Raw genomic sequence first — 13024 nt, forward strand, 5'->3', positions numbered from 1 at the left:
TAAAGACAAATTATCTAATCAAGACTTCCCTGATAGTGTGATTTTTAAAATGGGGAAATTATGAGTGGTTGGTTCTTTAAGGCACAGTTAGGAGCAAAACCTCAAGATTGGTTAATTTTCAGGACTCTAGAATACAGTGCTGTCCAATAGAACTTGCTATGGTGATAAAAAAAAAAGTTCTATATCTGTGCTGTCCAATATGGTAGCTTAGCCACATCTGGTTATTGAAAGCACTTGAAAGGTGGGTAGTGACTGGAGAACTGAATATTTTAAAACTTACATTTAAATAGCTTTACATGGCTCTTCATTGGACAGTGCAGCTCTTAATATATACTTATAGGATTGCAGAACAGCTCATTTTGCTCAAATGAACATTTATCAAGTGATCACCTTATTTTAAATAGACATTAAATTTTAGATTCTTAGGGTGAAATGGATGGCTTTGCCTTATAGATTATAGCAAAATTCTTAATATGTGAATATATGAATTAGCTCTTAGCTAATTCAGAATTATTCCATTAGAGAATTTCCATTTACATGCAACTTTTTCAGACACATTGACTGAAATGAAATACTTTTATTACCCTAAGACTATGTTAATGTCTAGCTAAATTAAACTGAAACTTACTGAAATTATTGGCCAACTTTAGGCACCAAAGCTTCTGGATTTATGTGGTTCTAGAGAACATGAATGATTTAGGTGAGTGAAGAGTTTAATTGGGTTGAGTAAAGTATGTGTGGTGGGGATGGAGATCCCAGAGTGAACTTAGGTGTGGTGTGAGGTGAACCAGATGGAATGGAACTAACTGGGCTCAGTATGAAACTTCATTATAGAAGGAAGTTTCTCTTTTTCTGTCACCACCTCCCAACTTACTTTTTGGTTTTCTTCTAGTCTTAAGGTCTGGGCATTTGTAGGAACTGGAAGTAAGAGTAGACCCATGGTCTGGAAATGTTCTGCGTCCACTGCAGGCTATTGGCTTCCTTATGGAGTTCTTGATGGAAATGAAGATGTTTCTTCAAAGCATCTTTTCGCCTAAGGAAAAACAAAACCCACAATCCCAACACTGATTAAACATCCTAGAAATTGTCCTTATAAACTAGTAGAAGAATTTTGGATTTGAGTAATCACCAGTTAGGCTCGGGGGCCATTCACCTTGCATTTTAGTGGAAGATCATACTCTGTTCATTTAGTAACTTTATATATGAGGTTTAGAGCATCATGAGCCTCCTAGTGGAAGAGTAAGAGAAAAGGTGTAACAGTTCTTAAACTCGAATTGCTGGATGGAACTCCTTTGTTTTAGAGGTGAGGGAACAGGGCAGAGAAGTTGAAGTACCTGGGCCAATGTCACACAAGTCAAGGCAAAATCAAGCCGGTTGGCATAAAGTTCTCCTAACCCTTAGTGAAATGAAGTTCTACCCCTCACACAACCCTTTAATTACTTAGTTTTCTGATTTCAGCTATTTGGATTACTGTTTAAAAAACTGCTCAACTTCCTCTCATATTACTTGGGAGTTTTCATTTTGTGGACTATTGTGACTTCAATAGCTTTTGGTTTCAATACTTATGAACCCAGCCCTACTGCTATGATACATGGGATACATAATTTTGAAATTGAATCAAGACTTCCCTAATGATCTATATTGTAATTCACATGACAGTTGAGGAACGTCCAGGAGAAGAACAACTCAAGGTTAGGTGGAAAACCTTGAGATAGAGTTGTTCTGGCTTCTTTTTCTGGTCCCCTAAAGAGTGTTTAATAGCCTAGATTCAGCTTAAGTTGTAGAAAATAAATCTCAAGGGGTAAACTGTTTACAGTTGAGATATAAGTTACATGGTTTTCTGTGTGGGCTTCTTTTGATGGTTCTAAAGAGGGATGACCATCTGTTGCTTCTAGAGGACCTAGTTTTTAAACAGTCAGTTGAAACCACATTACTCAAGAGAGTCTATTATCAGAAAAATGCAGTGATCATTACTGTTGTAAGAGAATGAATGGGGAAATGCTGTTGGCCCCTGATGGCTGATTCTGTGCATTTTCTCCTAACAAGGCCTACCTCTCTGACCTCGTCTGGAAGTATTCTTTGTGCCTTGTTCACTTCATTCCACCCATGCTGACTTTATTTTATTCTTCCACCATGCCAGCCTCATCTGTTTCTTTGAACCTTTACACTTAATTATTTACTTGCTGGGATATTTTTCTTCCAGTGTTTATGTGGCTAACTCTTTGTCATTCAGGTTTTACCTTATATATCACCTCTTAGAGGTTTTGCCCTGGCCAACGCATTTAAACTTAGCCCCCTGCAATCTTTAAAATTTTTCTGAATAACATTGCCAGCTTAAAAAAACTTTATATTTATTTGCTTAGAGTCTGTCTCCACACCCCCACCCCATGGGAGAAGAGACATCTGTCTTGCTTACTTCTGAATTCCCAGTGTCCAGAATAGTGTTCGGCACATAATAGGTACCGAATAAATACTGAGAAAGGCAATGGTGCAGAATCAGGGGGTATTAGATCTGGTCCTGACACTGTCCCTAACTCACTGTTAGCCCTGATCAAGATCCTTCTTTCTGGGGCTCACCCTTCACATCTGTAAACCAGAGGGTTGAGGTAGATGAACTCTAACTCCTTTCTGGGTTCAATACGAGTTATATAAACCATGAAGAAATTTTGTGACATTTGCAGCAAAAGAATCTGTTTTTCAGTTTCTTCCAAACCATGCTTTTCGGAAGTGGGAAAACGTCACTTGTCCAAAGGCAGTGCAAGGCTGGTACCGGCAGCAGGCAGTCAAGCCCTTGAACAATCTCCCCATGGCAACTGCGGCCCAATTACTGAGTACCTGGCTTGTTCCTGGGCTTGTTTCATGGCTTCCTCCAAAGCCAGTCTTGCTGCTTCCTCTTCCTTTTGCTGTCTCTCCTCTGCTTCCAGCCGAGCCTTCTCCTCTGCTTCCTGTTTCTGCCGCTGGTACTCCAGCCGTTCTTCTTCAGCCATTTCCATCAGGCGCCTTTGTTCTTCTGCTAACTGCATTTCCAATTCCTTCTGCCTTTGCTTCTCTGCCTCTGCAGAACAGAAAAGTGGGTAGGCTCAGCAGGGGTCTCACTGGAGGAAACAATTCTCTGCTCCAACTCTCAAACCTGTCACTCCCAGGGACTCCCAATGAGATACTCTGCAGCTTACCTGCAAGCAGGTTGCCAGATCCTCTGTGGGGATTACCCCGGGGTTCATTTATTAATTTAAGCCCATTATCAAGCACCTACTCTATGCAATTAACACAAAATGTTGAGGGAGAATTTTCCAGAACCTGGTATGCTCATGGGTGGTATGCAGATGGGTTGGGGATGGGCATCAGAGCAGGGTCTGGAGAAAACCTGGTGCTTACTCAGCTGGACTGACCAGTCTAAAGAGTGTCATCTGCTGAAGTTGCTTCCTATTCCTCAAACTTGAGATTGTAGAGATACCATATATCAGCACCTGAAAGCCTGCCCTGAAGCTATACAGATGTTCCTTTTCACCTGCTAGGGAAAGATACAAGGGTATGTCTCTGTTTAGGGGCTCCTGAGCAGTGCTGCAACGGCAGCCGGGGAGGGGAGGGGAGGGGCGGGCCCCACCCCAGGAGATTACTGAATGGGGAGTGGGACCCAAGAGTCATTTGCACAGCGAGTTTTTCTAATTTTGATGTCCCATCTCAGCTCACTAGAGTCACATGTTAATCACCTTGAAAAAAAGTGAGCGTATCCATTTAGAGTGCTCACACTGAGACCTCGGATAGGAATAACTCTGGGGAGAATCAAATGAACACCCACAGTGAGATAAAAATATTTCTGTCCGAGTAGACAGGAGATGCAGAGCGCTCCAGAGCCCCCCTCACCAGCCCTCTCAGCTTCCTCCTGCTGCTTTTTCCTCTGCAGGTCCTGCAGTTTCCTGCGGAGCTCCTCCTGCTGCTGCCGCGCTCTCTCCCGGGCCATCTGCAACTGAAGCCACTGCTTTCTCTCCTCCTCCGCCTGCCGCTGCCTTTCTTCTTCGAGCTTCTGCTTCCTCAAGCTGAGAAAAGCCACAGATTGGTCAGGGAGATGGCAGAAAACACTGGGATGCCATGATGGGACGAGGGGTGCCTCTAGTGGAGGCTTTGCAGGCTGCAGGCCACACAGCACCCCATTCAGAGGAGACTGGTATTGTTTTTTCCAGGGGGAGGTAATTAGGCTTATTTATTTTTAGAGGAGGTGCTGGGGAATTGAACCCAGGACCTCATGCATACTACGCATGCACTCTACTACTAGAGCTATACTCTCCCTGCTGAGACTTGTATTTTGAGGGAAGTCTGACTGAAGAGCAGAACACAACAGACCTGGAACTAGAAGCCGGGACGTTTCAGCACAGCACTGGGATCTGGGGTGGAGGCCTTAAGTTCCCAGAGCTTCATCTGCTATGCTTATCAAGTGGATTCTGAAATTCCTGTCTCACAGCGTTGTTGAGAAGATTGAGTGAGTCCAGGCCAATGGAAGGGCTTAGCGCAAGGCAGACAACGTGGCAAGGGGTGCAACAAATATTTGCTGGACTGGATCTCAAAGCCCTCCCAGGAGTATCCTGTGAACATCTATCTGGAGTACCCCTGATGGTTTAAGACACAACATCTGTGGTCCAGGTTGTTCCTGGGGTTACCGGGGATGGAGAAAAATGGGACATGCTGATTTACTTGAGCGCATGAGCTTCAGAACCTACTTTTTCCCTAACGGAGGTCAACCCTTGCCTTTGTCTTCTGCTTTCTAACAGGGCTGTGGCCTCGGTGGCTGTCCCACCCACCGGATCTCTTCCGCGCGGATTCGCTGCTCCAGCTCCAGCTCCTCCTTCATCTTCTCTGCCCTCTCCAGCTGCTCCTGCTGGAGCCGCCTCTGCTCCTCCTGCTCCCTTCTCTTCCTCTCCACCTCCAGCCGTCTCATGTGGGCCCGCTCTGCTCGCAGCCTGTCCCGGGAAGCTCTCTCTTGCTCCCTCTTAGTGAGGAGGGCCTACGGAACCAGAGCAGTTCTTAGTGCAAGGGACAGCGTGGTCATCACGGTAAGCCTTGTCTCAGCAGCGAGCCCTCCTCCATCCTGCACCATGTTGCCTCTCATCCGAGATTAAGTGGTTTCCACCCTCTGACCACAGCCGTATAAACTCTGCCACCACTGGCCTGGCTGGGCTCTGGGGTCTGACTGACTTGGATCCAAGTCTCTCTTGTTTCAGAATTTGGGGATCACAACTTACTTTCTCTGATATTGTCTTCTTCTTGGCTATTACCAGAATTAACTGAAATAGTGAAAATGCCAACATAATGTCTGGTACGTTGTCCATCCAGATGTGCTTTAGAATCGATTGCCCAAGGAGCTTCTAAAAATTACTTGAAGTTAAGGCCCCACCCAGACCAATTAAATAAGAAAACGTAGGTGGGAGGCATTGGTGGTTTTAAAAAGTACCTTGAGGTGATTCTAACCTGAAGCCAGGGCTGAGAAACACAGGTTTTAGACATAGGCTGTTTTTAGGGGCAGTCTTAGGAGTCAGATTCAGATTCGTATTTAATCCTATGCAAATCTGCTTTTTCAATGAAAGGTTCTCTCAGTTTATGTAAAAGTTGTCTTAACTTTCTTTTTCTTCCTGATACCTCTGCCTCAGTCAGAAATATGCCCATGAGGGGAAACTTGAAATGCAACTCTTCCATGGGAACTCTGTGTATCGAACTTGGGGTGGACACTCCCTTGTTTTTTAGCCTTTGCAGAGGCAGCACCATACTGTGGCTTGACAAAAAATCCAGAAATTCTGAAATCAGAATAAATTTAGAAATTCTGGCTTAGAAAAGTTCTGCCCACAGCTTAAAATTTTCATCTGCTGTATAGAGCAGAATTCTGTAGAAGAGGCGGCTGGGAAGATTGAGAACTATAAAGGAAAAATCTTGTTGGGCTGTAAAATAAATAATACATAATAATTTAAAACAGTGACAAGAATTTTGATTTTGGAGTCGATAGAACTGAGTTTAAGTCTTGGCTCTACCACCTGATGGTTGTGTAACTTCTGGCAACAGACATCTAACTCCCTGAAGCCTCAGCTGCTAGGTCTGTAAAATGGGACTAATCATACCTGGCTCACAAGTGTGGCTATAAAGAGTAAATAAAGTTCAGCAGAATTGGACCATATTTGCATGGAACTTACGTGATTTTAACCATAGTGCTTTAGTTGTGGGTACTTTTGCAGTGTTTAAAGATACTTTTTTTTTTTTTTTTTTGTACAAGACCTCAAAACAGAGTTAGTTCAGCACCTGGATCTCAATGGAAGAAATAGTGACTTATTCCAACAGTAGAGGAAAAATTGGCTGTGTTGGCCTTATTGAGAGATATATCTGTATGGTATTATTTTTGGTGAATTGCTGAGATTTTCAAGGGTAATTTTCCTTATACTCACTCAATTTTTCTCTTAAATACTCAACATCAGAATCAAAACATTAGAACAAAATGACACTTACATGCAAAAAGCACATTGTCAAGGCAGATAGATGTGTGTGTATAAGTTGCCTGTGGCTCAGCTGTGTGCCACAGAAAAGCAGATGAAAAATGGAAGAATTTCTACAATCTTTGGGAGGCAGGCAATTCATGTGTTCCAGGCCAAGTCAAAGATACATGCTTGTCTCTAAGGCCCAAATCCAGCTTTCCCTGTAACTGTGAGGCCTGTATCTGTTACAGATGGGTGCTGTGCTAACTTCCTGCTTTTTAAGGAAAGGGTGAGTACATGCCCTGGCAGTTAGGGAACCTCACAAAATGCATCATTGCAGGGGGGCTTTGCCATCCTGTGTCTTTGATCAGGTCCAGCTTCTTAAAAGGTCAGAAGGTAACAAAGTAGAACAAATAAAGCAATTATATAGGAGAGCTGTTTCAGTAACTGCAATATAATTTGGGGCAGTTTTTCCTGCCTTTGCAGTGGTACCAGTGAGGACAGAAATCCCTCTGGCCAAGTTGAGAATATTGGACCCTACCTTGGAAGGGTCCTCATGGCTTCTCTCTTCTTCAGATACCATGTTTCCAGTGACAGCTGCAGTCTGGGTAGGTGATGACCTTGCATCTATAGAAACTTGACTCTCAGGAGCATCAAATTTGGAAGAAAGCCAGGGATCCTCTATCACGGAAGAGAAGAAACCTCCATCTGAGGTGTCTTTAGTTTCCGCAGAGTTAATGACATCAGGCCCGCTCAGCTCTGCTGCCATTTCCAGATTCCTTTCCTTTCGTATCCTTTTCCTTTTGGCTCCTGTTTTTTTTCCCTTGTGAATTGGCTCTGATTTCTTTTCAGCCTTTGATTCCTTTGGCTTTCCTGGGGGAGAACAATCAGGGATAGAGACATAGCTAAGTAAACGTGATCTCTGCATCCTTTTCAATAACTTTTAAACTTCCGTGTGAATGGAACCATCTGGGTGCAGATTCCTGAGCCCCACTCCTAGAGTTTGATTCTGTTGGAATCTGCATTTTAACAACCACTCCAAGTGTTTTGAGAAGAGTAGTCCACAGAACCACCCTTTGAGAAATTGCCTTATCCTATTTGGATCAACTGTAATTCAGCAATCTTTCTATTGAAAAAGTTGTTTCACTCTAACCTATGGTGGGAGTGAGACTCTCTGGAGGGGAGACCCGTAGACGCAGTTGGAAAACCATGCCTCGAGAGTCTAGCTTGAGGTTGCTGCTTTGTAACCTGGCAAAATTTAAACCTTCCATACTCATCCTCAATTCACTTCTGGTGGCCACAAGTATTTCCTTTTCCAGTCTTGCCAGTGCTACCCAAGTCATGGGCTGCAACAATGTAAACTGAGCAAGACTTTATAAAGAAAACCTCAAAAACAAATCTGGCCCAGGAGACTATCCAATGTCATCCTTTCTGAAAGCCTTTGATTTGTCTCCAAGGTCTTCTGAGTCATGCGGCCGGGAAAGAATGGATGTAGGTTTTAGGTAAAAGAAAAAGTCTTCAGAAGCACAGGAACCTGAACTCCTTGTAAGATTCAACACAGGGAACCAAGAAGAAAAATGGTAGCTGGGGTCACCATTCAGAGCATGTTGCAATCTTCCCCTTCCCAAATGCTCTCACGGCCCAATTCTCAGATAATGATATAGTTATTATTCACAGAGGCAGTGTTTGTTTGTGAGGCATGAGTTTGGAATCAAATGGCATGTCCAGACCCTGGGTCTACCACTTTACTGTTTGATCTGTTTGATGTTACGCAAGTCACCCAACCTCTCTCAGGTTATATGATACATGATATAATAATAGCACTTATGGAGATGTTGTGGTGATTTCATGATGTTATAAATGCAGAGCTCCTAATACAGTGGGTGCTCAATTTAATAGGTGCTAGTATTAGTATTACAATTTTCTCTCTTGTTGATCACAGGTCTCTAGGCACCCCCAGTTTCCTCTATCCCTGTTTCCTAAGATGCTGACAGGAAGTAAGGCTGCAACACCATCTTAGCTGTGGTAGTCAAGGAGACTCAAAACATATTGGTTCCATTGGATCCATGCTGATTCTCTGTGACACCTCCTGGCCCCCATTAGGTGTCTTCTCAGTGGTCCCTTACCGACAGCGGCCTCTGCTTCCCTATGGATCTTTCCTTCTCTCTCACCCTTGGGCTCCTTGGACTTATCTGTCTTGGTTCTTTTCTTTCTCTTGGCTTTGTCAATCAGTTCCATCTCCTAAAGATGAAAAATTAAGGAAAGAGACCATGATATGTGTAGAAAGCAAGGGAAAAGAACCATCAAATGAAGATTATGTTGAACAAGACAGAATGGCTTAGAGTGGAATTCATGTGGGTTCCAGATGAAGCAGGAGAGTGAGTCTTAGTGTGGATCTAGTGGGGAGATCCTATGTTTCAGCTTTTGATATAATTTCATAGGAGAAAAGAGAAATAGAATATGCTTTATGATCTGCCCCCCTTTTTTGATGCTAAACCATGATCTACAGAGCTGGATCAAAGTGAAGCAATTTTCAACTTTGATAGATTGATGTTGCCATGATCAATGGTTAACTAGTTTAATCAAAGCCAGCTTTATTCACTGCTGCATCATTTGGTAGCTTTTGGGAAACTTCAAGCATTTGAAGGCATGTCAGTCTTCACCTTTCCCCATAGGCTGGAACAATAGGAGTTTCTTCCTAAGAGGGATGGCAGAGGGCCATGACTTCCCGCTTAGTACTGTGATTATGTGACATAATAGAAATATATATTTGGTCTTCATCCTGAGCCTCTGACATGAGCTCCTAAAACCCTTGTACACACATACCTCAGAGATATTGTGGGTTTGAGTCTAGACCACTTTAAATAATGTGACTATCGGAATAAAGCAAATCACATGAATATTTTTGTTTCCCAGGACATATGTAAGTTTTGTTTACTTACGTATAGTCAATGAAGTGTGCAATTGTGTTATGTCTGAAAACGTACATACCTGAATTAAAAAATGCTTCATTGCTAAAAAATGCTAACCATCATCTGAGCCTTCAGCGAGTCATAATTTTTTTGCTGGTAGAGGATCTTGTCTTCATGTTGATAGTTGCTGACTGATCACGATGGTGGCTGATGATGGTTGTGGTAGCTTTAGCAATTTCTTAAAATAAGACAATGACGTTTGCCACATTGATTGACACTTCCTTTCATGAGTGATTTCTTGGTAGCATGCCACACTATTTATTGCATTTTACCCACAGTAGAACTTCTTTCAAAATTGAAATCAATCCTCTCAAACCCTGCCACTGCTATATTAACTAAATTTATGTAATATTCTAAATCCTTTGTCATTTCAACAATCTTCACTAGGAGTAGATTTCATCTCAAGCAACCACTTTCTTTGCTGATCCGTAAGAACCAACTTTTCATATGTTCAAGTTTTATCATGAGATTGCCCCTATTCAGGCTCTGCTTCTAATTCTAGTTTTCTTGCTAATTTCACCACATCTATAGTTACTTCCTCTACTGAAATCTTGAATCCCTTGACGTCATCCATAAGGATTGGAATCAGCTTCTTCCAAACTCCTGTTAATGTTGATGTTTTGACATCTTTCCATGAATCACAAATGGTCTTAATGGCATCCAGAATGCTGAATTCTTTCCAGAGGGTTTTCAATTGACTTTGCCCAGATCCATCAGAGGACTCACTATATATGGCAGCTACAGCCTTACAAAATGTATTTCTTTGTTTTTTTAATCAACTGTACATAAATTAAAAAGCAAGCAAACAAACAACCCATTTAAAATATGGGCAGAAGAACTGAACAGACATTTTTCCAAAAGAGGAAATGCAGATGGCCAACAGGAATATGAAAAGTCGCTCAATATCAGGGAAATGCAAATCAAAACCACAATGAGACACCATCTCACACCTGTCAGAATGGCCATTGTCAAAAAGAACACAGGTAACAAATGTTGGCAAGGATGTGGAGAAAAGGGAACACTCGTACATTGTTGGTAGGAATGTAAATTGGTGCAGCCACTATGGAAAACACTATGGAGCTATCTCAAAAACCCTGAAACAGAACCACCACATGGCCCAGCAACTCCACTCCTGGGTATACACCTGAGGAAAACAAAAACATTAATTCAAAAAGACACATACACCCTGCTATTAACAGCAGCACCACTTACAATTGCCAAGACATGGAAACATTCCGAATGCATATCAATAGATGAATGGATAAAGAAGATGTAGCACATATATGCAATGAAATACAACTCACCCATAAAAAAGAAGGATATTTTGCCATATGTGGCCCTCCATTCACTTTTTTTTTTCACTTCAAAAACCAGAATTTTATAGCTGGCATAAACATTTCCATTGCATCAAAAACAACACAATACCAGGGGGAGGGTATAGCTCAGTGGTAGAGTGCCTATCTAGCATACACAAGGTCCTGGGTTCAATCCCCAGTACCTCCATTAAAAAAAAAAAGACAAATCAATTAAAGAACTTAATTACCTCCTCCACCAAAAACAGCAACAAAATACCTAGACATAAACCTAACCAAGGAGGTTACCTATACTCTGAAAACTGTAAAACACTGATGAAAGAAATTGAATATGATACAAAGAAATGGAAAGATATCTTGTGCTCTTGGATTGGAAGAATCAGCATTATCAAAATGGCCAGAGTACCCAAAGCAATCTACAGATCCAATGCAACCCCTGTCAAAATACCCATGGCATTTTTCACAGAACCAGAACAATTCCAAAATTTATATGGAATCATAAAAGACTCTGAATTGCCAAAGCAATCTTTTGTAGGTTTTTTTTTTTTCTCTCTTTCTTCTTTTTGTTCTTATTTCTTGTGGTTTGATGACGAGAGAAGTTCTTTTAATACTTATTGTAGCACTGGTTTGGTAGTGCTGAATTCTTTTAGCTTTTGTTTATCTGTGAAGCTTTTGATTTCTCCTCAAATCTGAAGCAGAGCCTTGCTGGATAGAGAATTCTTGGTTGTAAGTTCTTCCCTTTCATTACTTTAAATATATTGTGCCACTCCTTTCTGGCCTGTAGAGTTTCTGCTGAAAAATCAGCTGATAACCTTATGGGAGTTCCCTTGTATGCTATGTGTTGCTTTTCTGTTGCTGATTTTAATATTTTCTCCTTATCCTTAATTTTTGTCAGTTTGATTACTATGTGCCTTGGTTGTTCCTCTTTGGGTTGATCCTGTGTGGAACTCTCTGTGCTTCCTGGATTTGGGGGGCTGTTTTCTTCCCCAAGTTAGGGAAGTTAATGGTTATTATCTCTACAAAAATTTTCTCAGGTCCTTTCTCTCTCTGTTCTCTTTCTGGGACCTCCTACAGTGCAAATATTAGTGTGCTTCATGTTGTCCCAGAGTTCTCTTAAACTATCCTCATTTCTTTTCAGTCTTTTTTTTTTTTCCTGTTCTGCAGTAGTGATTTCCACTAATTTGTCAGTGATTTCCACTAATTAGCTCACTGATCTGGTCTTCTGCCTCATTTAGTTTATTCCTGGTTCCTTCTACTGTGTTATTCATTTCAGTGATTTTATTCTTTAACTCTGTTTGGGTATTCTTTATATTTTCCAGCTCTGTTAAAAACTGTGCTCTGTACATCTATACTCCTCTTGAGTTCTCTGAACATCTTGGCCATCATTACTTTAAACTCTTTCTCAGATTAAATGCCTATCTCCTCATCACTTACTTCTTCTGGGATTTTTATCTTTTGCTTTGGCCTGGAAGATATTCCTCTGACGCCTCATATTGTCTATCTTTCTATTTGTATTTTTAGGTAGGTTAGTTACATTCTTTTTTTTTTTTTTGGTAGGTTAGTTACATTCTTGATCTTAGAGAAGTGGCCCTCTGTGGGAGATGTCCTATGTGTCCCGGCAGTACACTTCTCTCTTGCCACCTAAGGGCCAGGGTCCAGCCAGTCCCAGTGTAGAGTCTGGCCTGTGTTTGTGGATTCCTTCCACAGGCTTTGGGATTGTTGTTTTCTTATTTCTGTTATCTGCCCTATGGTGGATGAGGCTGGACTAGAGGCTTATGCAGGGTTCCTGGCAGGAGGAGCCGGTGCCTGCCCACTGCTGGGTGAAGCTTGGTCCTGGACCTCTGGCATGTAGGGCCATGTCTAGAGGAGTCTGGCTCAGGAAGTCCGCTGATGGGTGGGGCTGTGTTCCCACCCAGTATGTTGTCTGGCCTGAGGCTTCCCAGCCCTAAAGCCTACAGGCTGTTGGGTGGGGCCAGGTCTTGGTGCTAATGATCCAATTGAGATGTCAGCCTCCAGGAAAGCTCATGTAGATGAACACTCCCAGGATGTCCACCACCAGCTTTTATGTCCCCTGAGTGACCTGCAGCTATCCCTTACCTTCCTAGGAGAACTTCCAAGACCATCAGGCAGGTCTGGTCCAGGTTCCTGTGAAAGTACTGCCTCTGCCCTTGGACGTGGCTCACACGAGATTCTGTGTGCACTTCCCAAGAGAGTGAAGTCTCTGTTTCCCCCAGTCCCGTGGGGCTCCTGGAGTTCAGCCCCACTGGCCTTCAATCCTTCATCTTCT

The 13024-nt window shown here is 42.4% G+C and overlaps 1 protein-coding gene across 2 annotated transcripts in view; it reads right to left on the minus strand.

The window, feature by feature from the left end:
* Window positions 1-514: 514 nt before the first annotated feature.
* Window positions 515-13024, minus strand: part of KIAA2012 (KIAA2012 ortholog) — a 108809-nt gene continuing 96299 nt past the window's right edge. For both annotated transcript variants that reach the window (XM_031451980.2, XM_064485099.1), the window contains 6 exons: window positions 8579-8693; window positions 6994-7325; window positions 4797-4999; window positions 3865-4037; window positions 2836-3055; window positions 515-1033 (listed from right to left, as the gene is read on the minus strand). In XM_031451980.2, coding sequence (XP_031307840.2) covers window positions 895-1033; window positions 2836-3055; window positions 3865-4037; window positions 4797-4999; window positions 6994-7325; window positions 8579-8693 — 1182 coding nt within the window. In that variant the 3' untranslated portion in view covers window positions 515-894. The remainder of the gene's footprint in view (window positions 1034-2835; window positions 3056-3864; window positions 4038-4796; window positions 5000-6993; window positions 7326-8578; window positions 8694-13024) is intronic.

The sequence above is a fragment of the Camelus dromedarius genome, chromosome 4 (genome assembly GCF_036321535.1).
Source record: "Camelus dromedarius isolate mCamDro1 chromosome 4, mCamDro1.pat, whole genome shotgun sequence".
NCBI classification, from domain to species: Eukaryota; Metazoa; Chordata; class Mammalia; order Artiodactyla; family Camelidae; genus Camelus; species Camelus dromedarius.